Here is a 24655-nt window from a genome sequence, read left to right as displayed (position 1 = left end):
TAGGCAATATTTTTCCTGACATTTTAAGGGAAATGCGTCCTGTGCAGTCTTAAGCAATCTTCAAAAAATGTGAAAAGTGTCCAGGTCACATTTTATCCCCCAAAAAATCAAAAGAAAAATGAAAACTTGTTATGCTGATGATACAGTTTTTTACAGTGTTTTACAGAAAAAATAATAATGAAGAAATAAGCATAAATGACACTTTACATTTAAATTTATTATCATGGAAATAATGCCACGATGCAAAAAAAAAAAAATTTTTAAATAATGAATGCATCATTATAATAGACATAATCTACTATCAATTATTATTCATTGATTGTCTCTAATGCTTTGTATTGAAACTCAATCTTAATTATGTTTCTCTCCTTGTGCTGTAGGTTGGATTTGCCTCTTTGGCCCTGCGTGTCTCAGACACAGAGAGTGGCCAGTGTGAGGCGCTGGTGACACGGACAGGCTTATATGGGAACGTAACCGTCCGATGGAGCTCTGGGTTCCCCCCAGGCCAAACTCCACCAGGATACCAGCCAGGAGACATCTCACCAAGATCAGGTTTGCCCTAGAGAGAGAAATTACTTAATATATATATATGATAAAAATCCAGAAATTATGAACTGACACTGATGTTCTTCTTTTTCTCTTTATCTGTAGGCACGGTAATGCTTGCCTATGGTCAGAGGAGTGAGGTGATCTCTCTCAGTGCTGTAAATAACATGTCAGTTGTCACAGCACATGCCATTTACCTGACCTCTGTAGAGTCAGAGTCACCTGGTGGAGCCCGTCTCAGGTAACACTCTTCTCAAAAAACAAATCTCCTTTCTCTTCATTCTTGTTGGTATCTGAATGTTTTGATATATGTGCTGTGCGTTCAGGACTGGTTACACAGTAGCTGAGGTGGAGCCATTAGGATTGTATCAGTTTCATCCTGATTCTCGGCAGCTGGTCATTGAGGAGGACGTGCAGACCATCACCCTCTACGTCCAGCGCCTCTACGGCTTCCGCAGCAACCGTTCCAGCATCTCCTACAAGACATGGCCTGGCACTGCACAACCTGATAAGGATTTTGCAGCAGTAGCAGACGGGCAGCTTCTGTTTGATTCCCGCCAAACATCTGCTGCCATTCGACTGTCCATTCTAGATGATTCCCTAACTGAACCAGATGAGAATTTTTATGTGAACTTAACCAGCGTGCGTGTTCTCAGCACCAGTTTGCCTTCAATCGCAGCTCAGCCTCGACTTGTGCCTCAGCATAGTGTTGCTACAGTTACCATTCGTGCTAATGATGTTGTTAGCGGATTTCTGAGCATAGGACCAGCGATAGTACGCATTTCTGAAGACAGTCAGGAAGGTGCGCCCCAACAGAAGCTTGCCCTAAGAGTACGCAGGTCGGTAGGGCTCACAGGAGTGGTGAGTGCCAAAATCAAGGCTTATTCAGGACTCAGAACCCCGGAGGGGGATGCAGCCCAGTTTCATCTGGAGCATAATGGCACATGGGCTTTGGAAGGGGAGGACTTTGCCTTGGAGACCCAAACTGTCACGTTGTTGGAGGGACAGAACGAGGTGGAGGTCAGTGTCCTCATACTGAATGATCAGGAGCCGGAGGGACAGGAGGCATTCTTTATCTACCTCAGCGAGGCAGAAGGTGGAGCGCAGATCGTCAGCGTGCCAGATGAACTGGGGTTCACTTCCTTTGCCAAAATCATTATTCTGGGTGAGAACATTACTGTCATTACAGAAATCAACAATAACGATTTTTTTTCTGCCTCAATGTTGTGTACTTTTCCTATATACAGTATATGTTTTAAATATTTGCTATATTGTGCAAAATGGATCATTTTAAAATTGTTCTAATTGATATTTTGGAAGTCATTCTTTCAGATTTTACAAAGCATTGTCTATTTTTAGCAGGCTAAGTAATGCTACTTTGGTGACAAATCAACCAAATACACAATAACATTAGTCAATACATCACAGGAAACTGTTTACATTTGAAAGGAAACATGTACATAATCAAGAAATATTATAGATAAACGTAATATGTAGTGACAATGCAGCATTTGCCCGATAGAGCAAGTGATACCTCAGCCAGCTGGCCTGAAACTCTTTTATATTGGCCATTCTTATTATTTCTTTAATACAATACATTCTGTTCAAAAGTTTGGGGTCGGTAAAATGTTTTCAGCATCATTACTCCAGTCTTCAGTGTCATATGATCCTTAAAAAAAAAAACATTCTAATATGCTGATTTGCTGTTCTAGCAGATTTCTCCTTATTTTGAGAACATACTCATTAATTTCTTTAAAAAATAATAATAATAATCTTACTTTTTGAACGGTAGTCAATATATGAGCTAAGCTACTAATGCTTCTCTGCAACAGGGAGTGATCTTCAGAACGGTGTAGTTGGCTTCAGTTTGAGCTCTCAGTTGGGTCAGATTCTGGATGAGGACTCAGAGAACAGGACAGCAACACTCTTTCTGCAAAGACAGGAAAACAGGTATCATCGATATTTAAGATTATGTTGTGCTTTCAATACTGCAAATCAGTGTTATTCAGTAGATATGCATGCCAAAAAGAAACATTTTCCCTCGTTTCCAGAGCATTTGAGGATGTGTTGGTGTTTTGGAGAGTCACGTTCAGCGCTACAGATCACTCAGTGGTCAGTCATGGAGTGAATCTGACCAGAGAGCTGCAGCAGACTTCGGGTACATCCGTCTGCAGGAAGGGAGAAATACTCTGTGCCCTCAAGTTGGAAGTCCGGCCAGACATGGTATAGACCTTATGCACCAGAGAAACAAGGGCGCCGCCATCTTTGGAAAATTGTCTTTTAACTTCCGTTTTGCGGTCGCTCTGTATATTTATATGGCATTTCTGTCCAGGAGTAATTAGCCTTTTAAGTGGATTTACTTAATGTAAAGTTAACGAAAGTTATCATGAGGACTGTAATGTTTAAAGCAGATGACTTAACAAATGTAAATCGACCGGGAAGATTTTAAAACGAGCCGTTCATTAATAAACACACAAAACGCTGTGAAAATACAGACCGGAAGTCAAAAGACAATGAGCGCAGCGCTGAAAAGGGGCGGAGCTACATAAGGTCTATAGGTTTTTTTTTTTTCTGTTTTTTTTTTTTTTTTTTTTTTTTCAAAAGGCTAATTCACACTGCACAGACAAACACCAACGAACAAGTTGGCCATTGGATTCAGAATTGTATGAAAAATAACTGACATGCTCACACTGCCCCAACAGAAAACGCCAAACCCTGATTGAACATGTTCAGTCAGGTGAAAACAAACCCTGACCAACTCCAACAGACGCCAACAGGGGTAACACACTGATCCGACAAAACCCAACAAATGTGTTTGTTAGCGTTTGTCTGTGCGGAGTGAATTGGCCTTAAGTCTCATTCTGAACTTTGTCCATTTAGATTATTATTGTTTTTATGTAGTGCTGAAGAGGAATCCACCTAAACATTTTTCTCTAATCATCTTCCTCCTTGACTGTGTACTGCAGGACCCAGAGTATGAGGTGTGGTTTCTGGTGGAGGTCTATAAAGTGGGCGAGGGTGCCACCATAAACCAAACTGCCCGTTTTGCCAACGTCACCATGCTAGAGAGTGATGACCCACGGGGGCTGGTGTACTTTGCCCAGGGCTCCAGACTACCCGTGGTCACCCTCAGTGCCACAAGCGTCAGTCTTCAGGTCTACAGGGATTCCAGTACAGCATCCACTATCTCTGTGAAGTACCGCATGCAGGTGAGATTCATTTTAAGAGGGAAACTTCTCCCAAAATACCAATAAATATCAATTAAGCACAATAATATGCAGGATCTAGCGGCAAGGAGGCATAGATAATACATATACAGTACTTTCTCGATTATGTGTGTTCTACCAAAATATTACATTGCAAACTTACTTGCTGATAATTCCGTTACTCTTAGTAATTATTCATTGGCTGTAATCAAAGAGCAGCTACAACTACCCAGCCTACGCCCCTCTCTGACCCCATTACATAATGTGACCTCATTAGTGATGAGAGGCCTGAGATCATGTCAAATTCATGAGCTAAGATGATGAATGTAGAGAAGATAAGAGCTCTGAGCAATTAGGCCACTGAGTTCCCAGAAGATACTTCAAAGGCAATATATATGGTTGCATAGTGGATCTGGAAAAGTAGGATTGACATGTCGAATATGGTTTTACGCCAAAAATACATCAATCTGTGGGAATGCTTTCTCATGCCAGCTTTTTTGCTCTTTTTGTACCTCTGGCACACCCTTTCCTTTCCTCCATTTTTCAGTTTTTATTACCTACTGTTTCACTTTTAGGCATAAGGAAATGCTTTTAATTTCCAGTATGTTACACACCTCAAAGGGGAAAAAAAAACAGAACATGTAATCATCTCTCTGCAGGTTTAAAATATCTGAATTTAAAGTTTTAAATCTTCACCTCTGTCAACCTCTGACCAGCTTGCAGCTACAGCTACTTTAAAAGTTCTTAGGAAAGTGACTTCCGGAGTAAATGTCTGTATTAATTGTGTAATGCGTGTCATCTACTCTCACAGGAGCTTCAGAAAGCAGAATCTATAGGACCCAATCTGATCTGGCCTGCTGTGGCAGGACAGGACTTCGTCATGGCGGAGGGCACCCTGACTTTTGAGATAGGACAAAGAAGTGCCGGTCTGGACGTGGCCCTCACGCCAAGCATTGGTTCCTCCAACCCAACACCCAAACGGTTCCGTGTGGTTCTGTCTGATGCCACCGGTGGTGCACGGGTTCACCCAGAATTCGGGCTGGCTAATGTAACCCTGGTTTTGGACTCAGAGGCTCAGGCAATATGGGCCCTGCTGGACCAGTTACATCAGCCTCTGGATGAGACCATCATCAACCGGGTTCTGCAGGGGCTTATCAATAAAGTTAGTAAGGACATCACTCCAGAGCAGCTAACAGCAGTGTTAGATGCACTAAGCAAGGTGAGCAAATGAGGGAAATGTGTGTGTGTTTGACCTAAACATTAAGGGTCAACATTTCTGAAAAATGTCTCCAAAAGTTAGCTCAATCTGAGAAAAAAAAAGTCCTTTTGAGGGATTCCTCAGAAGGAGGAAAGTTGACTAAATTATATTTTGATTCTATTTTTAGAATTAGGATTTGGTACTTTGGTTTAGGGTTTTAATCAAGTTCAGTAGTTTAATTTAAAAATAATAGTAGTAAATGGGAAATCCTTATCTAAATAGCAAGGTAAGCATGTCAAGGTTGTGGGCCCAAGGAGTGTAAAATCACTTTTCATTACACTAACAACCCTTTGGCTCCAAACTTTGATATGTAGAGCATACTACTCTTTAAAAGTTTGGGATCAGTACGATTTCTTTTCCTTTTTTTTTATTTTCTTAATTGATCAAAAGTAACAGTAAAGACATTTTGATCTCTCTATTCATCAAATAATCCTGAAAATGAATCATCGTTTCCTCAAAAATATTAAGCAGCACAACTGTTTTCAACATTGATAATAATAATAAAAAAAATCTTGAGCACCAAATATCCTTTTAGCATATTATAATGATTTCTAAAGAATCATGTGACACTGAAGACTGGAGTAACGAGTGCTGACAATTCAGCTTTACCATCAGAGGAATACATTACACTGTAAAATATATTAAAATAGAAAACAGTTATTCTAAATTTTTATAATATTTCACAATTTTACTGTTTTAACTGTATTTTTAATCAAACAAATGCAGCATTGGTGAGCATAAGATACTTCTCTCAAAAACATTAAAATCTTACAGATGCCAAACTTTTGAACAGTAGTGTACTGTATATATTTATACAATGAATTATAAACGTGTTTATCTGGATTTAGAGAGGTGAGGATTTATTTAAAGTTAGCCGGGTCTTGAGAATTTTTGAATAGGGTAGTTCAGGAAATCCAGCTGATCTACTTTCGGTCTAAAAGAACAATGAGGGGCCACATATTGGCCCCCAGAGATCAATTAAGATAGCTTTCTTTACAATGCTTTTTTGTTCCTTAAGTTCGTAGAAATGTCTTATCTAGGAGTACAATGCTTGTATGTGCAGCCACAAGGCTCCATTGTGTAAACGAAACTCTAATCTGTATTATTTTATCACTGGTTTTCTAAAATTAATGTTAAAATGAAAATTTTATTGTATGCAAAGTGTAAATATTGTTAAAGTTTTTCAACTTTTTAATTCTCCTAACCTCACTTCACAGATTCTGAATGACGCTGAGCGGACTCCGCTAAAAGACAGCAGCCGCAGCTTGACCTATGACCTCCTGTGCGCCATGGCAAACCCCAGCCGTGCGGACACTCGAGGACTGAGCCAGCTCGCTGAAGTGGCGGAGCGTTTTGCCTTCAGTCTGCTCACGGACATTGAGTGTGAGGCAGAAGGAAAGAGGTGAGATCTATTTATTGCCATTAATAGGATTTTTTTTCTGTTTGTTTTTACCTGAGCTCATTCTTGTATGCATTGATTTCCTTTATACTCCATTCAGAGGCACAACCATACTGGATACTTGCCCGTATTTCACCATAGCTGCTCACCACTGGTACCCCACTCAGATCAACGGCCACACATTTACAGGCAAAAACACAGACACGTTCACTCTGCCTGAGACCCTGCTGGAGGTGCCAGCCCTTCCTGCCGACAGCATGGCCCCGTCCGCTTGCCGTAAAGTGCACTTCACAGAATACAGTACTGAGCACTGGTTCCTCACCAACACAAAAGCCAGCGCATTAAATGACAAGGTGAAAGAGTGTTTCACTGTATCCCTGAATACATCAACACTGTATTATATTTGTATTTGTTTGATTTACAGTTTGCTTAAACAAAAGTGAATGTAACATTTGGCAAGTAGGCTCAAGCTAGTGTCCAGCAGATGACACTGTTGAGTTGGAAATTTAAAGTTGTCTCCTTTTCTTCAGTGTGTAATTATGATTTTAAATGGTTTGTGTGCCTTTACAAATCATCTATGGGGTTTCATCATGGATATGGCATTTATAGTGATTATAGAGATTTTATTTGCACTTGGAATTGGGAAACTGTTTTTCTGAGTCCATTTTGAATAATCTGTATGTATGTTTGTTGCAGGTTTTCTCAGTCAGTCTTCATGGCAGAGGCTCTAAACCTCTCGCTGACGGTCAAGAGGTTGTTTACCGCATACACACTCCAGATCGACGCGGAAAACCTCTCCAATCTCTGTGCCTGCTTTGGAATCAGGCTGCCGAAAGGTAATTATGAAGCATAAATACATGCGTATTGTTATTATTAAAGTGCCCCTACTATGCTTTTTTGAATTTTCCCTTTCATGCAATGTGTAATGTAGCTGTCTGTGAATTTAAACGATCTGCAAAGCTGTGAAGCCGAAAGTGCACGATGAAAAAGAATTAAGAATAAAGAATAAAGAAGAATAAAGAAGTCTCTCAAAATAAAGAGTTGACTCTGAACTCTGAATCCCACTTCCGTGACGGCTACACTTCACTGGGTAACACATTTGCCTAACGTCCGCCCATGAACAGCGTCTACTTTGACCCGCCCTCAAACACTGTAGATGGTCTGTGTTGTGTGAATGTACAAATTTTCTTTGTAAACACTTTCAAAGAATGAGGATGTGAAGAGTCAGAGGTTAAAATTACCGCAGCGATACAACAGCAGTATAACCTTTTGACGATTGCTTCTCAAATCTCCATGAGGTCTAAATGGGATTTACAAAACGCTTATCCATTAGATGGGACAGTACCCACTTTATTTGGACCAACTATTGCTCCTCAGAATCATAACCTGTGTGTATGATAAATTATTGATGTATATATTTACTATCGAGTGTTCAAAATACGTAGTTTTGTGTTTTACATTGTGTGCACCCAGTGCAGCTGTAGGTCTCCGGCTAACCGGCTTACTGAAATAGTAGTGAATCAGCTGTATGCCCACTATTACCTAAAATGATGTCCATTAATGCAAATTGTCTGTTGTTCTTACTACTTTGGGTAATGATAAAGGATGGAGCAAGATTTGTTTTACCAACTTTAATGTTACATCTGTTAATGATGCAGTTGCCACATGTGCACCGTAATAAATTAGACGTATACACATCGGTTGATAGACATACACTTATGAATGCTGATGGTGAGGAATTACAGTTGCAACATTTCATGATGAACGGCAAACTGAGAAACATCCTGTTCAAATCATCAGACTCGCGGTAAAATCGACATGGTAAAATCGACGCCATTGTTACTGTCTTTGCAGTGTGTGCAATCGCTGAGCTTTAGGAAGCCTCTGGACGGAGCTGAAATTCAGTTATGGTAATGGCCGTTTCTCAATTCCTCATCCAAATGTGATGACCATCTGGAAGTAAAGCTCTGACCTTGTCCATGTATTTCACACTCATCAGTGAGACAGACAGTGTGTACAGTGTGGAGTTTTAAGGTTCAGGGTTTGTGACCTGCCATGACGGAGTCTTTTAAGGCCTGTCTCACACATTCTTTAGGACAGAGAAAGTTCTGTGTGTTCTTGGCCAGGAAACCATTCTAGAGGACATTTCATTGCTTTTAGGCACGACTATTTGCTGTACAGTTTGTCCCTGAATTCTCTGCAGGTTTGGATTGTTTTAAAACAGATTGCTCTCAGAATTAATATTTAGAATATCTGTTATCCTAAAGCATATGTATTCTGATAACTTTGGGACCTTTTTGGGAACATTTGGGACCATTTATTATTATGCAATTGTGATTCCTTGTAATGTAAATGACACCCTAGAGCGACTAAATGATTCTTTCAGCTAACTTATCTTAGTGACAGCTTAATAGCTGGGAGTTCACTGAGAGTTTGTTTGGAATGATAATGTAGTGTGTTGCGTAAGTTTAATTTAGATGAACAGACAGTCAAGTCCAATATAACAGATTTCTGTGTTCGCATTGAACTTGATCCTAAAATATTCTGAAATTCTCATTTCACAGCCTGAACCAACAGCAAACTGAGCATTTCCCTTTGTACTAGAAATAACTGATTAATAGTTTTTTTAAGAACATTTATATTTATATACATAATATAGTGCCACTAGTGGAATAGAAATTATATACTTCACCTTTAAACAAAACAAAACTCAAGCAAAAAAAAACAAAACAAAAGTCTCGTTTTGATACAGGTTTAAATATGGCATTATATGTGGCTTGTCATGATCATTTTGGTATTTCTCTTCTCCAGCTGGCTGTCTGATGGTCAATTCTGTCGTGTGGTGGACGACAGTCAGAATTTTGTCGAGTGTGCCTGTACGCATCTATCCATCTACACAGCGTATGCAGAGACAGGAAGTTTTGCTTCATTCAACGAGGCCTTCTATGCTGCTGGCTTTATTTGTATCTCAGGTAACTCACTACAGTCCTGTCTACATGCTTGAGGGGATACAAAACCCACCGTAATGTGACAAGAAATCATGCATTGCTTGTATCCTCGAGACTTTGTATAGTATATGTCTGTCTTTCACCCGCAGGGTTTGCCTTGGCCGTTGTTTCTCATGTGCTGTGCTCTAGATTCCTCATGTTTGCTGCCAAACTCCTCACACACATGATGATGGCCTGCTTAGGGACTCAGGTAAGACCCTAACTTTTCCAGTAATTTGGTCTGCCAGATTTACCAGTTTCGATGGTAAAGCATTCTAGTCAATCAGCTAGACAAACCTGAATGTAAATGCATGCTGGTTTAAGATGGTTTAATTGTTCACTGTAACTCCACATTGTTCTTATAATATAAAAATAAACTGGTCTAGTGTGTGTTGCGTCAATACAGTGCAGTAACTGATAATGTAATGGTGGGGCTGAACTCCACTTATAATTTGTGCTTGGGAATCAGTATCAGGATCTAGGACGCTGCTCCAAAGAAATGTGATACAGCTATGACGTCAACATGACGCTTTTTGCTGCGTAATGTGGCCTAGTTTACCGTGAGGTCTTTAGTTGTCTTTGAGCCAGTTTAAGGTACAGTATAATGTTGCTGAGTCCCGGAGTTGTTTTGAACTTATTAAAAGCTCAAAGTGGATGTTGTTTACATGCTTTGAATAACATGTTGAGGTGGTCGTGCAAAAGCATGAGCGTTAAAGTACTTTCCTCAGCCTGTGCATCAGGGACATTGTATTGTAACCTGAGTACACAAAGGCAGTACAACAAAGAGTACTGCACATGTCTATTGAAAACAGTGATTTAAAGTAGATAAGTCGGGTTCAAGTTAGTTACGTGTGAATGGACAGGTGTTGAAGGTGTCTTTTTGCACGTATCTCTTTCAGATCAAGCATGTTGGGAAACCCAAGCACTTTAGCAAGCCTTTAGATTCAAATGCACGCAGCTTGTACCCATCTAGATTTGGTGGGGGGACAGATAACATTTTCTAAGAAATGTGTCATTGCAGCTTGGGCGAACACATCCGAATGGGCTAGTGTGCTAGCCCTGACAACTGAACTATCCCTGTGCACCCATCCCTCTACAAAGAAGAGGGGGGGCATTTAGTCAGTGGTCTGATACCTGTGGATCGGAGTGGGAATTTTCCACTGGTCCTGCTCACTTATAGAAAAAGTAGAAAACAAACATGGCTCTACTTAACAGGGCTTAGATAAACCCGGTCGCATTCTGTCATCCGTTAATTGTTTTGCTTTTCTTTACCTCAACGGCATTGAATGGAAAATTCCAGCCTGGCCATCCCAAGAAGTCATGCGTCATGCAGGTTCGGTACCGACAACCGCTGGACTCATGTTTTGTCAAAGGATGTTAAAAGGTTAAAAGATTAATACCCTCTAGACTTGGAAAAGGATTTGCTCTAAGTTGATTCTGGACTTCCCAGTAAGCACATGTGTGTCACTGAGATGTCTGTGAAAGAGTGCATCATCTGGAAATCAATGTGATCTTTTTAAAGTGACATTTGTGTACAAACATTTGTATAACATCTTTGAAAGAGTGTATCTACACACCTTCTAAATCTGAAATGTCTCAAAAACATCCATATGTCATTTTAACATTTTGCAGATGAGTAAACACTTTAAATATGACTTCTCCTAAATGAAAATGCTCATGCTAAAGGGATTTTCTAACCAAAAATGTCACTTGCCCTCATTCCAAAACTGAAGATATGAAAATGTCTCAAATTTTTGATTCATTGCATTCACCATATTGTCAGCATAACAATTTGAGTAAAAAGTTGAATTGTAATTGCTGAATTTAATGTCTAAGTCGAATGTAATTTGTGAAATGAAAAATACATTTCACTCGACACTCTTTCTATAGTTTTAACTTTTTATCTGTAATCACTGATCTGACTTCAGAATTCACCTACTGTACAGAAGTTTTAATCTACGATGCAAAAAAATACAGAATAAGAAAATGTATTGTGATCCCATCTTAAAACATTTCACACCTTCAGCCATAGAGAACAAACAATATTTCTCTTCAAATAGCCTGCCTCTTCTTGACTACCTGAGTGCGTGACAGCATGTAGGTAAGACAGGACGACAACTCAAGACTGTAGTTAGTGGAAATTTACCCAGACTAGCTCACCTGGCCCAATATGTCAGTACAGATAGGACTGTTCTTATGAGCTGCAATAACACACATTAGTGAGGGTAATCAGCTAGCGAGCTGCAGCAATAAAAGGCTTTTCGGGAAGGCAACCTTTATATTCACATGCATGCAGTTTATGTGTGAGATGTACACAAACACATATGGAGACGCTAACACACATGGCCACCAGTTCACCAATTGAACTGTTGCAAAAATTGTTGAATTGAATGTCCCGGAATGAGGTGATAGGTCAGGATGTCAAAAAATCAGTTATGCTCATTTCGGTTCAGCTCTGAGAATTGAGATCCACCATTATCTTATTTATCTGAAGGTTAGAATATTAGGTTCACTTAACGTTACCCATGTCATGTGCAGCATGCAGTGACTTTCTAAAGCCCTTCCTCACCAACACAGTGTGTCATTTATGTGTCAGGTCATCTAGCTTTGCAGTACAGATTGTTATAACAGAGTCTTACGAGGCAATGCTTTTTCTGTAAAGCTATATATATATTCTGATTAGATTAGATGATTAGTAAAAAACAGTTATTTGGCAAGGGCCAAATTGTTATGGCCAGGCGACTGGGTCAGAGCATCTCTGAAAGGGCAAACCTTGTTGGTTGCTCCTGGTCAGCAGTGGTAAGAACCTAACGACAGTCGTTTGTGGAGTGACAAACCTCAAATCTGTGACAGGGATTGGGCATCTAAGGCTATTTGATGCACAAGGGCAACAAAGGCTATCCTTTGTGGTCCGAAGCGATAGGTCTACTGTGGCACAAGTCACAAGAAATTTGAATGATGGTTATAGGAGGAATGTGTCACAACACACAGTACTTGACACCCTGCTATGTATGGGTCTAAGTAGCCGCAGACCTGTCAGAATGCCCATGATGAACCCTGTCCACTATTGAAAGCTCCTACAATGGGAACGCAAGCATCAGAACTAATCCTTGGAGCAGTGGAAGAAGGTTGTCCTTTACATCATGTGGATGGCCATCTACATGTGCGCATTTTACCAGGGGAAGTGATGGCATCAGGATGCACTGTGGGGCAAAGACAGATGGCTGAGCGAGTGTGATGCTCTATGCAATGTTTTGCTTGGAATCTCTGGGTCCGGCCATTCATGTGGACGTCAGTTTGACATGTGCCACCTGCCTAAATGTCATTGTAAACCAGGCACACCCCTTAATGGCATGGTATTCCCTGATGCCAGTGACCTTTTTCAGCAGGATAATGCACCTCCCACACTGCACACATTATTCAGGAATGGTTTGAAAAACATGATGAAGAGCTTTTTGCTCGCAGGTTTCTCTATAGAGCTTCCCCTACAGCTTCGGAATAGATATTTGACAACACTGTCGTAAAAACTCGTCGGCGACTCTCCCCCTCCGATCTTCTCCTTCTGGTCATGTGCATTTGTTTTCAAAGAAGCCGGCGAACGCACAGAGCCATGTCCACTGAGGTATGTATGATACACAGAAGGCTAGCATATAAATGTTGAGTGCAGTGCCGTATAGCAATTCGTTACATCGCGAGACCTGATATCACGCGATACTTCCTGACGCTGAGGCCGGTGGCCTGCCGTCCCAAAGTTGCAAGGGTGGTTTTTCCGCTCACAGGCACTTGGGGAAAGCGAGACAGCCACCATTCAACCCGAAAAAGTCATATAACCATTCCAATGACTCCGAAGCTGTTCAGTTAAGGTAAATTAAGCTAAAAAAAACGGCATAGTTCCCCTTTAAAGGATCTGCTGTCTTGGTGCCAGATACCACAGGACACCTTTTGAAGAGTCCATGCCTGGGCGGGTCGGAGCTGTTTGGTGGCACGTGGATGCCCAAAAGGTGGATGACCAATATTAGGCAGGTGGTCATAATGTTTTGGCTCATCAGTGTATATAACCAGTCTTGGTTTTCCACCCTTTCTCTGACTCCTAGAAACAAACAAGCTGTTTTGCTGCTGTACCTTTTAAACTTCCATGTAAACACCTTCTTTGCATGTGCAATACGAAGAGCTTCTAATCGTACACCCATAATGATGTATATAATGATGTATGTTTTTTTGAGGAAAGGAACATAGATTTTTCTTTTGACATTTGTTCTGATCATGTTTGTTTGGAGGTACATGGCAAAAGACTGAAGCGAGTTGAGTGTGTCATGAATTACGTAAGTTAAGAGGCTTTAGTAATAATTGTTGGAGATGCATTAATGGCTGCATTATAGCAGGCTAATGATGAGATGATTGCTGTGAAATTCCTGGGAAGTCTTTTCAGAGCAATTTGGTTTGTTACGTATGTGAATCCAGGTGGACAAAATGATTCATGACGATTTTTTTTTTTTTTTTTTTTTTTTTGAGTAGTACAATTTTATTGACCCTGACGTATACTATTTTATTGATGGCTGACGTGTAGTTCAATCCACAGTATCCACCTTATCTGTTGAATTAGGAAATTAGGAAAATGTGGTGTGGATGCATTTAGGTTCTCCTTGTGTTGTGATTATAATTGCCTCATGTAATATTTACTGTATTTTTTGAAAGATGTCATTTTAAATTAATTTTAGAGAACTAACAGACAAACACTCCAATGCAAATTTAGACACATTCCTGGGTCAATTATTTTGTTAAATTTAATCCTAACCATATTCCTACCCCTTATCTCAACCCTTCCCATAAATTAATCCCTAAATTCAGAGGGATATTAAAGGTGAATAACACTGATAGGTGAACAAGCACCTAGCCCTGGTTGTAAGCCTAAACTTGATATAAACTATAAATTCAAACCTCAAATATGATTGGTTAATTGAAATGTTGTTCCTGGATCAACAAATATGTTGATAGGTTTTTGGTTGGTAAAATTATTATTATTATTTTTCTTTTTTTGTGAAATAGGTCTTTTATGCTTACCAAGACTGCATTTATTTGATCCAAAACATTGTGAAATATTATCACAATTTAAAATATATTTATATTTATTCCTGTGGAGGCAAAGCTACATTTTCAGCATCATTACTCCAGTAATGTTCAAGGCCATCAATGTTTGAAACAGTTGCACTGCTTAATATTCTTGTGGAAACTGATACTTTTTTTTTCAAGATTCTTTGATTAATAGAAAGTTCAAAAGAACAGTAGTTATTTGAAACAGAAATCTTTTGTAACATTATAAATGTCTTTACTGTCACTTTTCTGTCATAGGTATATGCATCCTGAGCGATGCTCAGTATAAATGTTTTTTTTATTTTTATTTTTTTATTATTGACCCCAAACTTTTGAACTGTAGTGTATGACCTGCAAGCTTTGATTGTCATCTCTGTTAGACAGTATCTGTTGTTTATAATTGTCATGGGGCTAGTATGGATACTGGATGTTAATTATCATAAGCCTCTTGATGAATACAATGAGAGCATTGTTAATGTAACTGTGATTAATGTTTTAAGACCTCAAGAGTTTTCTTTCAGCTGGTCGTGGGAGCTAAATTTGAGACAGGGAAGGTCCATTCAGTGTGAACGGGAAAGTGACGCTCATGGTTTGTCTGACGTCAAAAAGTCTGGGAGAGCACAACAATGCCTGTGAGAAAGTTGAGCAAAAGGAAGCAAATCTCTGTGCCTCTCAAACCTCCTCTTTGCCCTCTTCCTGTAATGTTTTAGGTGTGTGTATGTGTGTAGCACTGAAATACACAAAGAATTATAAACACACACTTGCACTGCTTAGTGAATCTAAACAGTTTGATGGTCCCACGATGCAATCTGATTACAAAATATGGCAGAAGGGGTTGTTTGAGAGGCCAGAGTTCTCCCTCTCTAATTAAATTGTGCCCATGTCTGTTAATTTACTCGAATGACAAGGAAGCACATGCTTATTCAGATCAACAGTGCACCTCTTTCAGAAAGTCTGGCTCAAACTGGACTGAGGTCTGTACGTGGGCCCGTGGAGAACAAGGCAAATTGGATGCGTGCAGTACTCTTTCTGCAGAGTTACATGACTGCTGGGTAATTTCTATTAAACTTTAGTATATCAATAATATCTCAAGTAATTTCTCTTTTTTTAAAGAAATTAATCCTTTTATTCAGCAAGAATGCATTGAATTGATCATGAGTGGCAGTAAAGGTTTATCATGTTACACAAGATTTCTATTTCAATAAAATGCTGTTATTTTGAAATGTCTATTAATGAAAGAATCCTGACATATTCAGAATCCAAAATATTAAGCAGTACAGCTGTTTTCAACATTGATAATAATAAATGTTTATTGAGCACCAAATCAGCATATCATTAATGATTTCTGAAGGATCATGTGACATTGAAGACTGAAGTAATGGGCTGCTGAAAATTCAGCTTTGCTATCAGAGGAATAAATTACATTTTAAAATGTATTAATATACAACATAGTTATTCAAAGTGTTTACTATTCCACAATTTTACTGTTTTACTGCATATTTGATCAAATAAATCCAGCCTTGCTGAGCATAAGAGACTTCTTTTTTGCTAGCGCTGCTTCTTTCAGAACATGCATCCTAGTTATTTCTGACTATTGATTGATTGTGCATATGTGAGCTGTAATTTAGTTTTATTGGTGATATTAACGCTAACTCAGGTTTGCTCTTATGGAACTGTTTTCAATATTGTTTTTCCCAAGAGCATTTTGTTTTAGAGCAAATACTGCATTTTTTGATATGTCATCATCTGGTGTGTAGTTTGATTAGTGTGTGTGCTTGGACTATGTCCTCCTTGAAACTTTGGCCAATGGCACTTTTTTTTCCTGCACTGGGTTCAGCTACCCAGGCCTTGAACACCTTATTTCTTACCAAAAAAGCACTGTAAACAGAGGCAACGAGTTGGCCTGACCTTTAGCACAGTTCTCAACAGTATTCAGGCATACTGTACACTAATGTAGCCTTTTGGCTCACCCCTAACAGTGATCGCACAACGCAGGAGAATCCAAATAAATACTTCTTTAGTAATCCACAAAGATACACACTGAAGATCGCAGGAGAAAACTAATACACAACCACATGAAATAAACAAGATACCGGACAATGAACTGAGGAAATGAAGGGCTCAAATACAGAGAGAGACATTATGATTAACAGGTGAACGTAATCAGTAACCAGTGGAACAAAGTATGGACTAATTAGGACTAAACCGAAACACCAGAAACAAACACATGGGAACAAAAAGACAACTAAACTAAACTAAACATAATCCTGACATTACGCCCAGGTAGACGCATCCTTATGCAGTTTAAGTCCAACTGAGGAGGGAGGACGAGGGGCTCTAGAGGAGGACGTAGAGCAGGTGAAGTGCTGGAAGCTAGAGCAGATGATAGAGAGAGAGACCAGGGCATTAATGACGGTGAGAGGAGCCAGGAGTAGCTAGGCAGGGACCCAGAGAGCAGCCAGGACAATGGCCCAAGAGGGAGGGAGGAGCCATGGTGAAGATTTGGCTGACGACACCAGGCGTAAGACTGATGGAGACTAAGCCGATTGAGGTGGAGACCCAGGCAGAACCGATTAGCCCAAGTGACATCGATGGCTCCGGAGACCTATGCGGAGCCGCAGGGACGAGCGTCCGAGGTGGAGCCAGGGTACCGGAGGACTGAGGTGAAGCCAGTGTGACTGAGGATCAAGGTGAAGCTGGGGGGAAGGCAGAACCCGACAGAGTCAAAGGGGTGGAGGAATGAAACGCAGCTGAAGGCCTGGAAGTCTGGCGCAGGCAGAGTGACACCTGAACAAGCGAAGCCAGAGGGACGAGGGAGCCCGGTGGAGCCATTATGACGATGGTTCCTGGTGGAGCCGAGGGAGGGAGGAGCCTATGCGGAGCCGACAGGTCGACGAGCCAAGATGGAGTGATGAGCTCATTGGCTGGAGGTGGAGCCAGGGGATACTCTTTCCAAGGAATGTCTGGTAATCGGAAGATCTGAGGCACATCGACGCAGTGGAGTAAACAATGGATGAACTGAGGAACTGAGTGCAGACCGATGCTAGTGAGATTGGATTGGGTGCTGTATTAACCCAGGAAACAGAACGAGAGGAACATGTGGTAGCCTATACTTCTAGGCTATTGTTTGGCTGTCGTGTGGGCTGTTGAGAAATGGAGACAATACTTGGAAGGGAAACCTTTTGAAGTCGTCACAGATCATGCAGCTCTCACATGGGTATTTCAGCATCCTAAACCAAACTCTCGTCTCACATGGTGGACTATACGTCTGCAAGGCTTTCAATTCACAGTTAAATACAGAAACGGTATATGTAATGTCGTAGCCGATGTGTTGTCCAGAAACCAAGAACACCCAGGATCATCAGAGCTGCTGGCTGTAGTCAAAGCTACCAAGTCAACTGCTTTTCCAACAAATTTACCAGTAGATCTTGATCAGATCACTACTGTACAACAAAATGATTTGGAAATACAGGAGCTATGTAAAAAGGCTAGCTCACAAACTTCTCAGGACCTTTCAAGAGTACATTACGTACTCGAGAATAGAGTACTGTTTCGCAGCGTTCCTGATGGAAATAAGGGACAGACACTACAGCTCGTCATACCAATGTGTCTTCGTAAAGAGTTCTTGCAATATGTACATTATAACCCATTAAGTGGTCATCTTGGAAGATTAAAAACCCTTATTCGACTTCTGGACATAGCCTATTGGCCAAATGTGAGAACTAATGTGTGGAAGTATTGTAAAGATTGTCAAACATGTCAAAAGTTTAAGCCTGTGTTTACCAAGTTGTCTTGATATCTACAGTCCACACCAGTAGTCGAACCTGGTTACATGCTTGGGGTTGATCTGATGGGTCCCTTCCCAAAGAGTGTCAAACAAAATGAACATCTCTTAGTTATTGTTGACTACTGTTCCAAGTGGGCGGAGTTATTCCCTTTGAGAGTTGCGAAAGCTCCCCAAATAGCCTGAATCGTAGTAGAGAAAATCTTTACTCGATGGGGCACCCCTGCTTATTTAGTGTCGGATTGCAGAGCTCAGTTTACTTCACAGCTACTTTCCTTAAAGGTATTGCAGAGGATTTTCTTTTTCCGGGTGGATCATCAAGACTATTGGTCCTCCTAGTTGTCAATCATTCTGGTGATATGTTTACGTAAGGCCGTCGTACGTGCTCGTCCCTAGGTAGTTTTCGCTTTCGGGTGTATGTGTGTGGTGAGCTACGGTTTCAGCCATTCATTGAAGCTCGCCATTTTTTTCAAAATGTCTGAGGGTCGCAAGAGAAAAAGTGTCTACGAATTGTATGACAAGAAGAGAAAGGCCTCTGAAGAAAGAAACAAGACCAGAGTATTTTTGGGAGAATATTTCACACGCTGGCGTGCGCTAAAAGCACAGGTTGGGCTTCCCACTGATGCCTCAGTCGCGAAGTTTCTACTCGACAGGTAAAGTTTGGCATGCTATTTGGAGAAATCCATTTAAAATCACTGCTAGTAAAAGTTAATGTAAGCTATGATTAGCGATGCTAGCCCTGGCACAAGTCACGCACCGCGCAGACACGGTAAACATCTCAATTTGTCTAAAGTAGCCTTATGACCAAATGGTAAAAGGTATCACGCTGAAATGTTCTAAAACCTTGTGTGTTCATTTTTGATAATTCCAATGTGTTCACATTGTATTTATTACACAAATGCAACAAGCTACTTCTCCATTGCAGATCATGTCTTGAGTCCTCACTCAATCGATCAGTATAATAAGTAAATAAAACACGGAAGGGCATTTGACATTTTGTCTTGCATGAATGTTTTTGAGTTAGAGTGTTTTTGGTGAGAATATTTCACATGCTGACGTGCGCTAAAAGCACAGGTTGGGCTTCCCACTGATGCCTCAGTCGCGAAGTTTCTACTCGACAGAAAGTAGGCTTGTATGAGCCATGCCAACAGCAACTTGTAAACAAAGCGTGCACGAGGAGAACTAGGCTCATGCATGCTCTCTAGTGCACACGTTTAATAGGCGTTCCCTCTCGGGAGCAGGTAGAGTGTTGCGCATGTGCATTTTTTCAAAAAGTGGAGAGGGCGGTTCTTTTCTAAAATTCGGGAAAATCCTCCGCTATACCTTTAATTTGCAAACAGTGGGGAGTAATACAAAAATGTATGATATCCTATCACCCCCAAACAAACATGACAGAATGGATCAATCGCAACCTAAAGACAATGATTGCTTTGTACATGGGAGATCAGCATCGCCAATGGTTGCCCGAATTTAGGTTTGCAATCAATTCTACTTTCCAAGAGAGCACAGGATTCACGCCAGGCGAAGTAGCTCTGGGACGGAAATTAAAGGGACCGTTAGAGAGGGCCTTACATCGACCTCCTGCTCCTTGTAGTCCTGCCTATAGTGTGTTGGAAAGACAAGAACACCTCATTGACCTTGTGAAGAAAAATGTGGAACGAGCTCAACATAGACAAAAATACTATGTACTGGTTTGGAGCTAATTATTATGGCCAGAGGAACCAGGAGAGAAGGCGTCCTCAGGTGTCTGCAGTGTGTGTATCCCCAACTAATGCCATTGGTCACAGCCACTGCAGACACAGAGCCCACGCTCACTGCAGAGACAAAATCTGAGCCCACCGCAGACCAGGTGCCTGAGCTGATTCCTGCCACAGACCGCTGTGGAGCCAGAGCCTGCAGCCCTGTCCATCCCGGAATGGAAGCCTGCCATTCAGTCTGACCAGATGTGTGAGTTGGTTATAACATCTGTACAAGTGGGAATTATAGTAGAGCTAGAAGAGGATGATCTTCCACCACTGATCCCAGGCAGTCCCCAGTCTGCTTCACCCCCAAGTCAGATCTGCCTAGGACCTTCTGGTCACCAGTTTTGCCATGGTGAGTGGATTCCCTGGCTGTGCCTCGGGCGCCGAGCCCTTAACTCCACCTCAGCCTGTCGACCAGTCAGCTCCACCTTTATTCTTCGCCCCCTCGGCTACACCAGGGACTGCTGTCCTTACGGCTCCACTGGGCTCCCTCATCCCTCTGGCTCCACCTTGGTCAGACGTTGCTCTGCCTGTGCCACGGACTTCCGGGACATCAGCTGCACTTCATCACTCCACCCCTTCTGTTCCATCGGGCTTCGCCTTCCCTCCGACTCCGCCTTGGTCCTTGGTTGCACCGGCTCTGCCTCAGTCCACCGGCACCCTGACTCCACCTTAGCTCCTTGTCACTGCAGTTCCTCTCCAGCCTACTGATCCTATGGTGTCGCCTGGTCTCATAATCTCCTTGGCTGCGCCTGGGTTTCCAGTTCTCTGGGGTCCTCCCTGGCTCCTCCTACCATCGATTCTGCCGTGAGGATCTTCAGTCTCATCATTCCTGCTGTGGTGGTCTTCTGCTCCACCATGGAAGTCCTCTGCTCCTCTGCTCTCCTGTACTTTAGTTTGAAAAAATGTGTTTATGGCGCCAGGAGTTGTCACATTTTGCCTTTGTTTTTGTTCCATTTTCATATTGGACATTTAGTTTGTTTCTCTTTATTCATATGTTCCCGCTCATCATTAGTTACCTTGGTTTTTGATTACTTCTCACACCTGTTTGATTCGTTTTGAGTTCGTTATCTTTTGTTAGGCTCTCTTTCAGTTCCTCATTGTCTGTTATTGTTTGTGTTTCAAGTACATACTTTGAAACTCTCTTTTGTGTTGTTTAATTAAAATGACTCTACTGTTCGAACGGATACCTTTTTCTTTGTCATCCTTTGTGGACCAGATTGTGACAGATACACACAGTAACCAGTAACCAAATAAACAAACTAGGGACTTATCAGGACTAAACTAAACCACCAGAAACAAACACATTGGCTGCAAAAAGGCAACTAAACTAAACATAAATATGATAGTGTATTTTGTGTTTTCTTTTTTTAAGGATCCATGGTCCTCCCATTTTACTCTCCTACGTAAATCAATATTTATTGCATGATCTTAAAAGTGTCACATTCAAATGTGACCGCAATAAATTATTACTATTTATTATCATTGTGGCTGCTTTTTGCATACCACACATGTTCATTTAAAATGCAGTTTAATAGTTTGACTTCAGCTGGACAAAATCAATCATTTGTCCAAATTGAATGCAAATGCTTTAGTCTGAATGGATTTGTATTTGTCAATGGTCAATTGGACTGACATACCTAGATAATGTAGCTGACTGTAGCTCAGCTTCATCCAGCATGTTTACATCTAACTACAGTTGACCTCACAAAATCATATATGTACTATGTACTTACTGTGTATGTACTTAATGCTAATTTGCATTTTTATCTGCTACCAGCTTTACTTATTGTCCATAGACCCTGCTTTATCATTAATGTTTATGCCCTGTCTGTCAAACCAGCTCTTAACGTGGTTCTGGTTTGGCGGCCAACCAGGACAGCCCTATCTGCACAGGTCTGTCAGCATGTTTCCTGGATAACCTCTGGACTCTGGGAGCCTGAATGCTTTATTTTTGGAAACCTGGGAAGCATGAACAGTTCATTTGGCCTGAACTTTGGAGGGTGAGACAGGGCCTGATGAGCTGGACCTTTGTTTGTTTATTGACTTTGGAAAGAATGAGGGTCAGTGCTGGCACAGCTAGTCGCTCATGCCCAGGTTAAATCACTTAGTCGCATGTGCAGGTATTAGTTTTGAAGCTCAATTTGAAATGACTTTGGTGTCAACCTTGAGGGATCAACACGTATAATGCGCTACATCCAAAGTGGATGTTGGCCATGATCTAGTTTAGCATTTCCACACAGTGAAACGTGTACAAATTACAAGGACAGAACCCAGAGCACTGAAAGAAACAGCCAAAGGCCATTGTGCATGTTCCAGAATAGATAGAGGGACCAGGCTTCTGTCAGATTTCCAAGAAGCTTCAGGATGTGCCGCCAGATAAGCGAGGAAGGAAACCATCAACAGCCATTTAATTAAACTTCAGGCCTATTTCAGGTCTTTTGTTAGTGTACTTTGACTGCGTGACTGTGTGCAGTTTGCATGGTGATGTGGCCAAAACAAACTGTCAACAGTCTTTATCTTTACGTTAAACTGTCTAAACATTAATGTTTACTCATATTTATCAATGCAGTAACTGTAAAGCACTGGTCTTCATATAATTTGTATTGTTTTATTGTGGCTGTAGGGGTCACTGTAGCTCCATTCTCAAACCAAAACAATGTACAGTATCCTATATGAAAACAAAATCAAAACATGGTAATAATTTCCACCCACTTAACCCCAGGGTCGTTTATAATATGTTTATCTAATGTAAAGGTTTGTAAATATGTATGAGAGCTCCAGTTTTCAAATAATCTTATTTATTAGAATATGAGTGAAGGAAAGTTAGAAAAACTACCTAGAACAAAAAAAAAAAACACTGTAGAGTGGTTAAAATATGATTAAGGGCCTTCTGTTGTTGAGCACCAAGTGATATTCTGACGGGTCAGTAAGTTTTTTAAATGTTTTTTAAAGAAGTCTCTTATGCTCACCAAGGCTTCATTTATTTGAAAAAAAAAGCAGTAAAACAGCAATATAATAGAATAGAATAAATATATTTATTGTCACTTAAAACTAAGTGATAAAAGTATTAATTTATTTTAAAAGAAAACTCTCACTGACCCAAACGTTTGAACTGCAGTGTATATTTCATACATACAGTTGTAATCTAAATGATTCAACCCCCATTGCAAAGCAAGTTTTTTGCCAAAATGTACAGACTTTCAGCTATTTGCAATGAACAAATCAAACAAAAGTAATTGAAATATCTAAATTCAAATGAAACTGAAAATGCAACTTTTAATTACTTCTGGAGTCTCAAAATTATTCAACCCCCTGAATAGAATCCCTCACAACACCACAAATCTGCAAAACAGGTGTTGTCTCAGGCACACCTGATGCAACTAATCAAGGGCGTTATTAGTTGCACCAAGTGTGCTTGAGCTAGAACATATAAGATATCTGAACTAGCTAGGTTTGTTGAGTTTCACGTTTGACTGCATGTTAGTCATATGGATAAGTCAAAAGAATGGTCCAAAAAGTTAAGAGAAGACATTATTGCCCTTTACAAACAAGGAACATTATACAAAAAGATAGCGAAGGCACTAAATGTTCCTAGAGACACCGTTGGAAGCATAGTTCGCAAGTTCAAAGTTAAAGGAACAGTGGTTACACTACCTGGATGGGTCAAAAAAGGAGGAAGCTATCAACGGCTGCAACCAGATTTCTGAGAAGCCAGGCTCATAAAACCCTCCAGTGACTGCAAAAGACCTGCAGAAAGACTTGGTGACAAAAGGGACTGAGGTTTTAGCTTGCACAGTACGGCGCGTACTAAACGCATGCGGTTTCCATGCCCAACTCCAAGACTACACCACTACTGACCCAAAAGCGCAAGAAAAGTGCACAATCATATAAATAAGCCACAGAAGTGTTGGGATTCTGTTCTGTCGAGCGATGAAACATGCTCTGTGATGCTCTGGAGCTGCTTTGCATCCTCTGGCACTGGAAACAGTGTGTGGAAGGCAAGATGTATTAATTAAAGTATCAGGAAATCCTAGGAGAAAACGTGATGCCGTCAGTGAGGAAGCTGAAGCTTGGGCGTCAATGGACCTTCCAACAGGACAATGATCCCAAGCACACCTCAAATTCCACCAAGGCTTGGTTGCAGAAGAAGTCCTAGGAGATTCTACAGTGACCATCACAGTCACCTGACTTAAACCCCATAGAAAGGTTCTGGTGGGATTTGAAGAAGGTGGTTGCAGCACACAAACCCAAGAACATTAGTGAACTGGAGGCCATTGCTCATGAAGAATGGTCAAAGATTACTCAGAAAACGCTGCCAGAAGCTGCTGTCTGGTTATACATCTCATTTGCAGCAGGTGATAACAGCTAAAGGGTGTTCTACTAAGTACTAAAGATGCTTGCCATGAAGGAGTTTAATAATTTTGGCACTACTGAAGTCATTAAAAGTTGCCTTTTCAGCTGAATTTGGGGAGACCACTTGAAACATTTGTTGTGTTAAGCTATTTCACTCACTTTTGTTTGATTTGTTCATTGCAAACAGCTGAAAGTCTGTAATGGCCGGTGAATAATTTTGATATATACAACTGTATATTTATATATATATATTGCTCTGAAGCTGTTTCAACATTAGATATCACAT

At 40.8% G+C, this 24655-nt stretch overlaps 1 protein-coding gene across 1 annotated transcript in view; it reads left to right on the top strand.

Annotated features, from left to right (window-relative positions):
- Positions 1 to 24655, top strand: part of adgrv1 (adhesion G protein-coupled receptor V1) — a 161439-nt gene that overhangs the window by 95976 nt on the left and 40808 nt on the right. The window contains exons 72-83 of the mRNA XM_084413365.1: positions 381 to 552; positions 652 to 787; positions 873 to 1711; positions 2379 to 2496; positions 2598 to 2769; positions 3513 to 3755; positions 4564 to 4971; positions 6228 to 6412; positions 6510 to 6762; positions 7106 to 7245; positions 9221 to 9381; positions 9507 to 9607. Of these exons, the coding sequence (XP_084269491.1) occupies positions 381 to 552; positions 652 to 787; positions 873 to 1711; positions 2379 to 2496; positions 2598 to 2769; positions 3513 to 3755; positions 4564 to 4971; positions 6228 to 6412; positions 6510 to 6762; positions 7106 to 7245; positions 9221 to 9381; positions 9507 to 9607 (2928 nt within the window). The remainder of the gene's footprint in view (positions 1 to 380; positions 553 to 651; positions 788 to 872; positions 1712 to 2378; positions 2497 to 2597; positions 2770 to 3512; positions 3756 to 4563; positions 4972 to 6227; positions 6413 to 6509; positions 6763 to 7105; positions 7246 to 9220; positions 9382 to 9506; positions 9608 to 24655) is intronic.

The sequence above is a fragment of the Rutilus rutilus genome, assembly GCF_951802725.1.
Source record: "Rutilus rutilus genome assembly, chromosome: 7".
NCBI classification, from domain to species: Eukaryota; Metazoa; Chordata; class Actinopteri; order Cypriniformes; family Leuciscidae; genus Rutilus; species Rutilus rutilus.
This window is presented reverse-complemented; position numbering and strand designations above follow the sequence as displayed.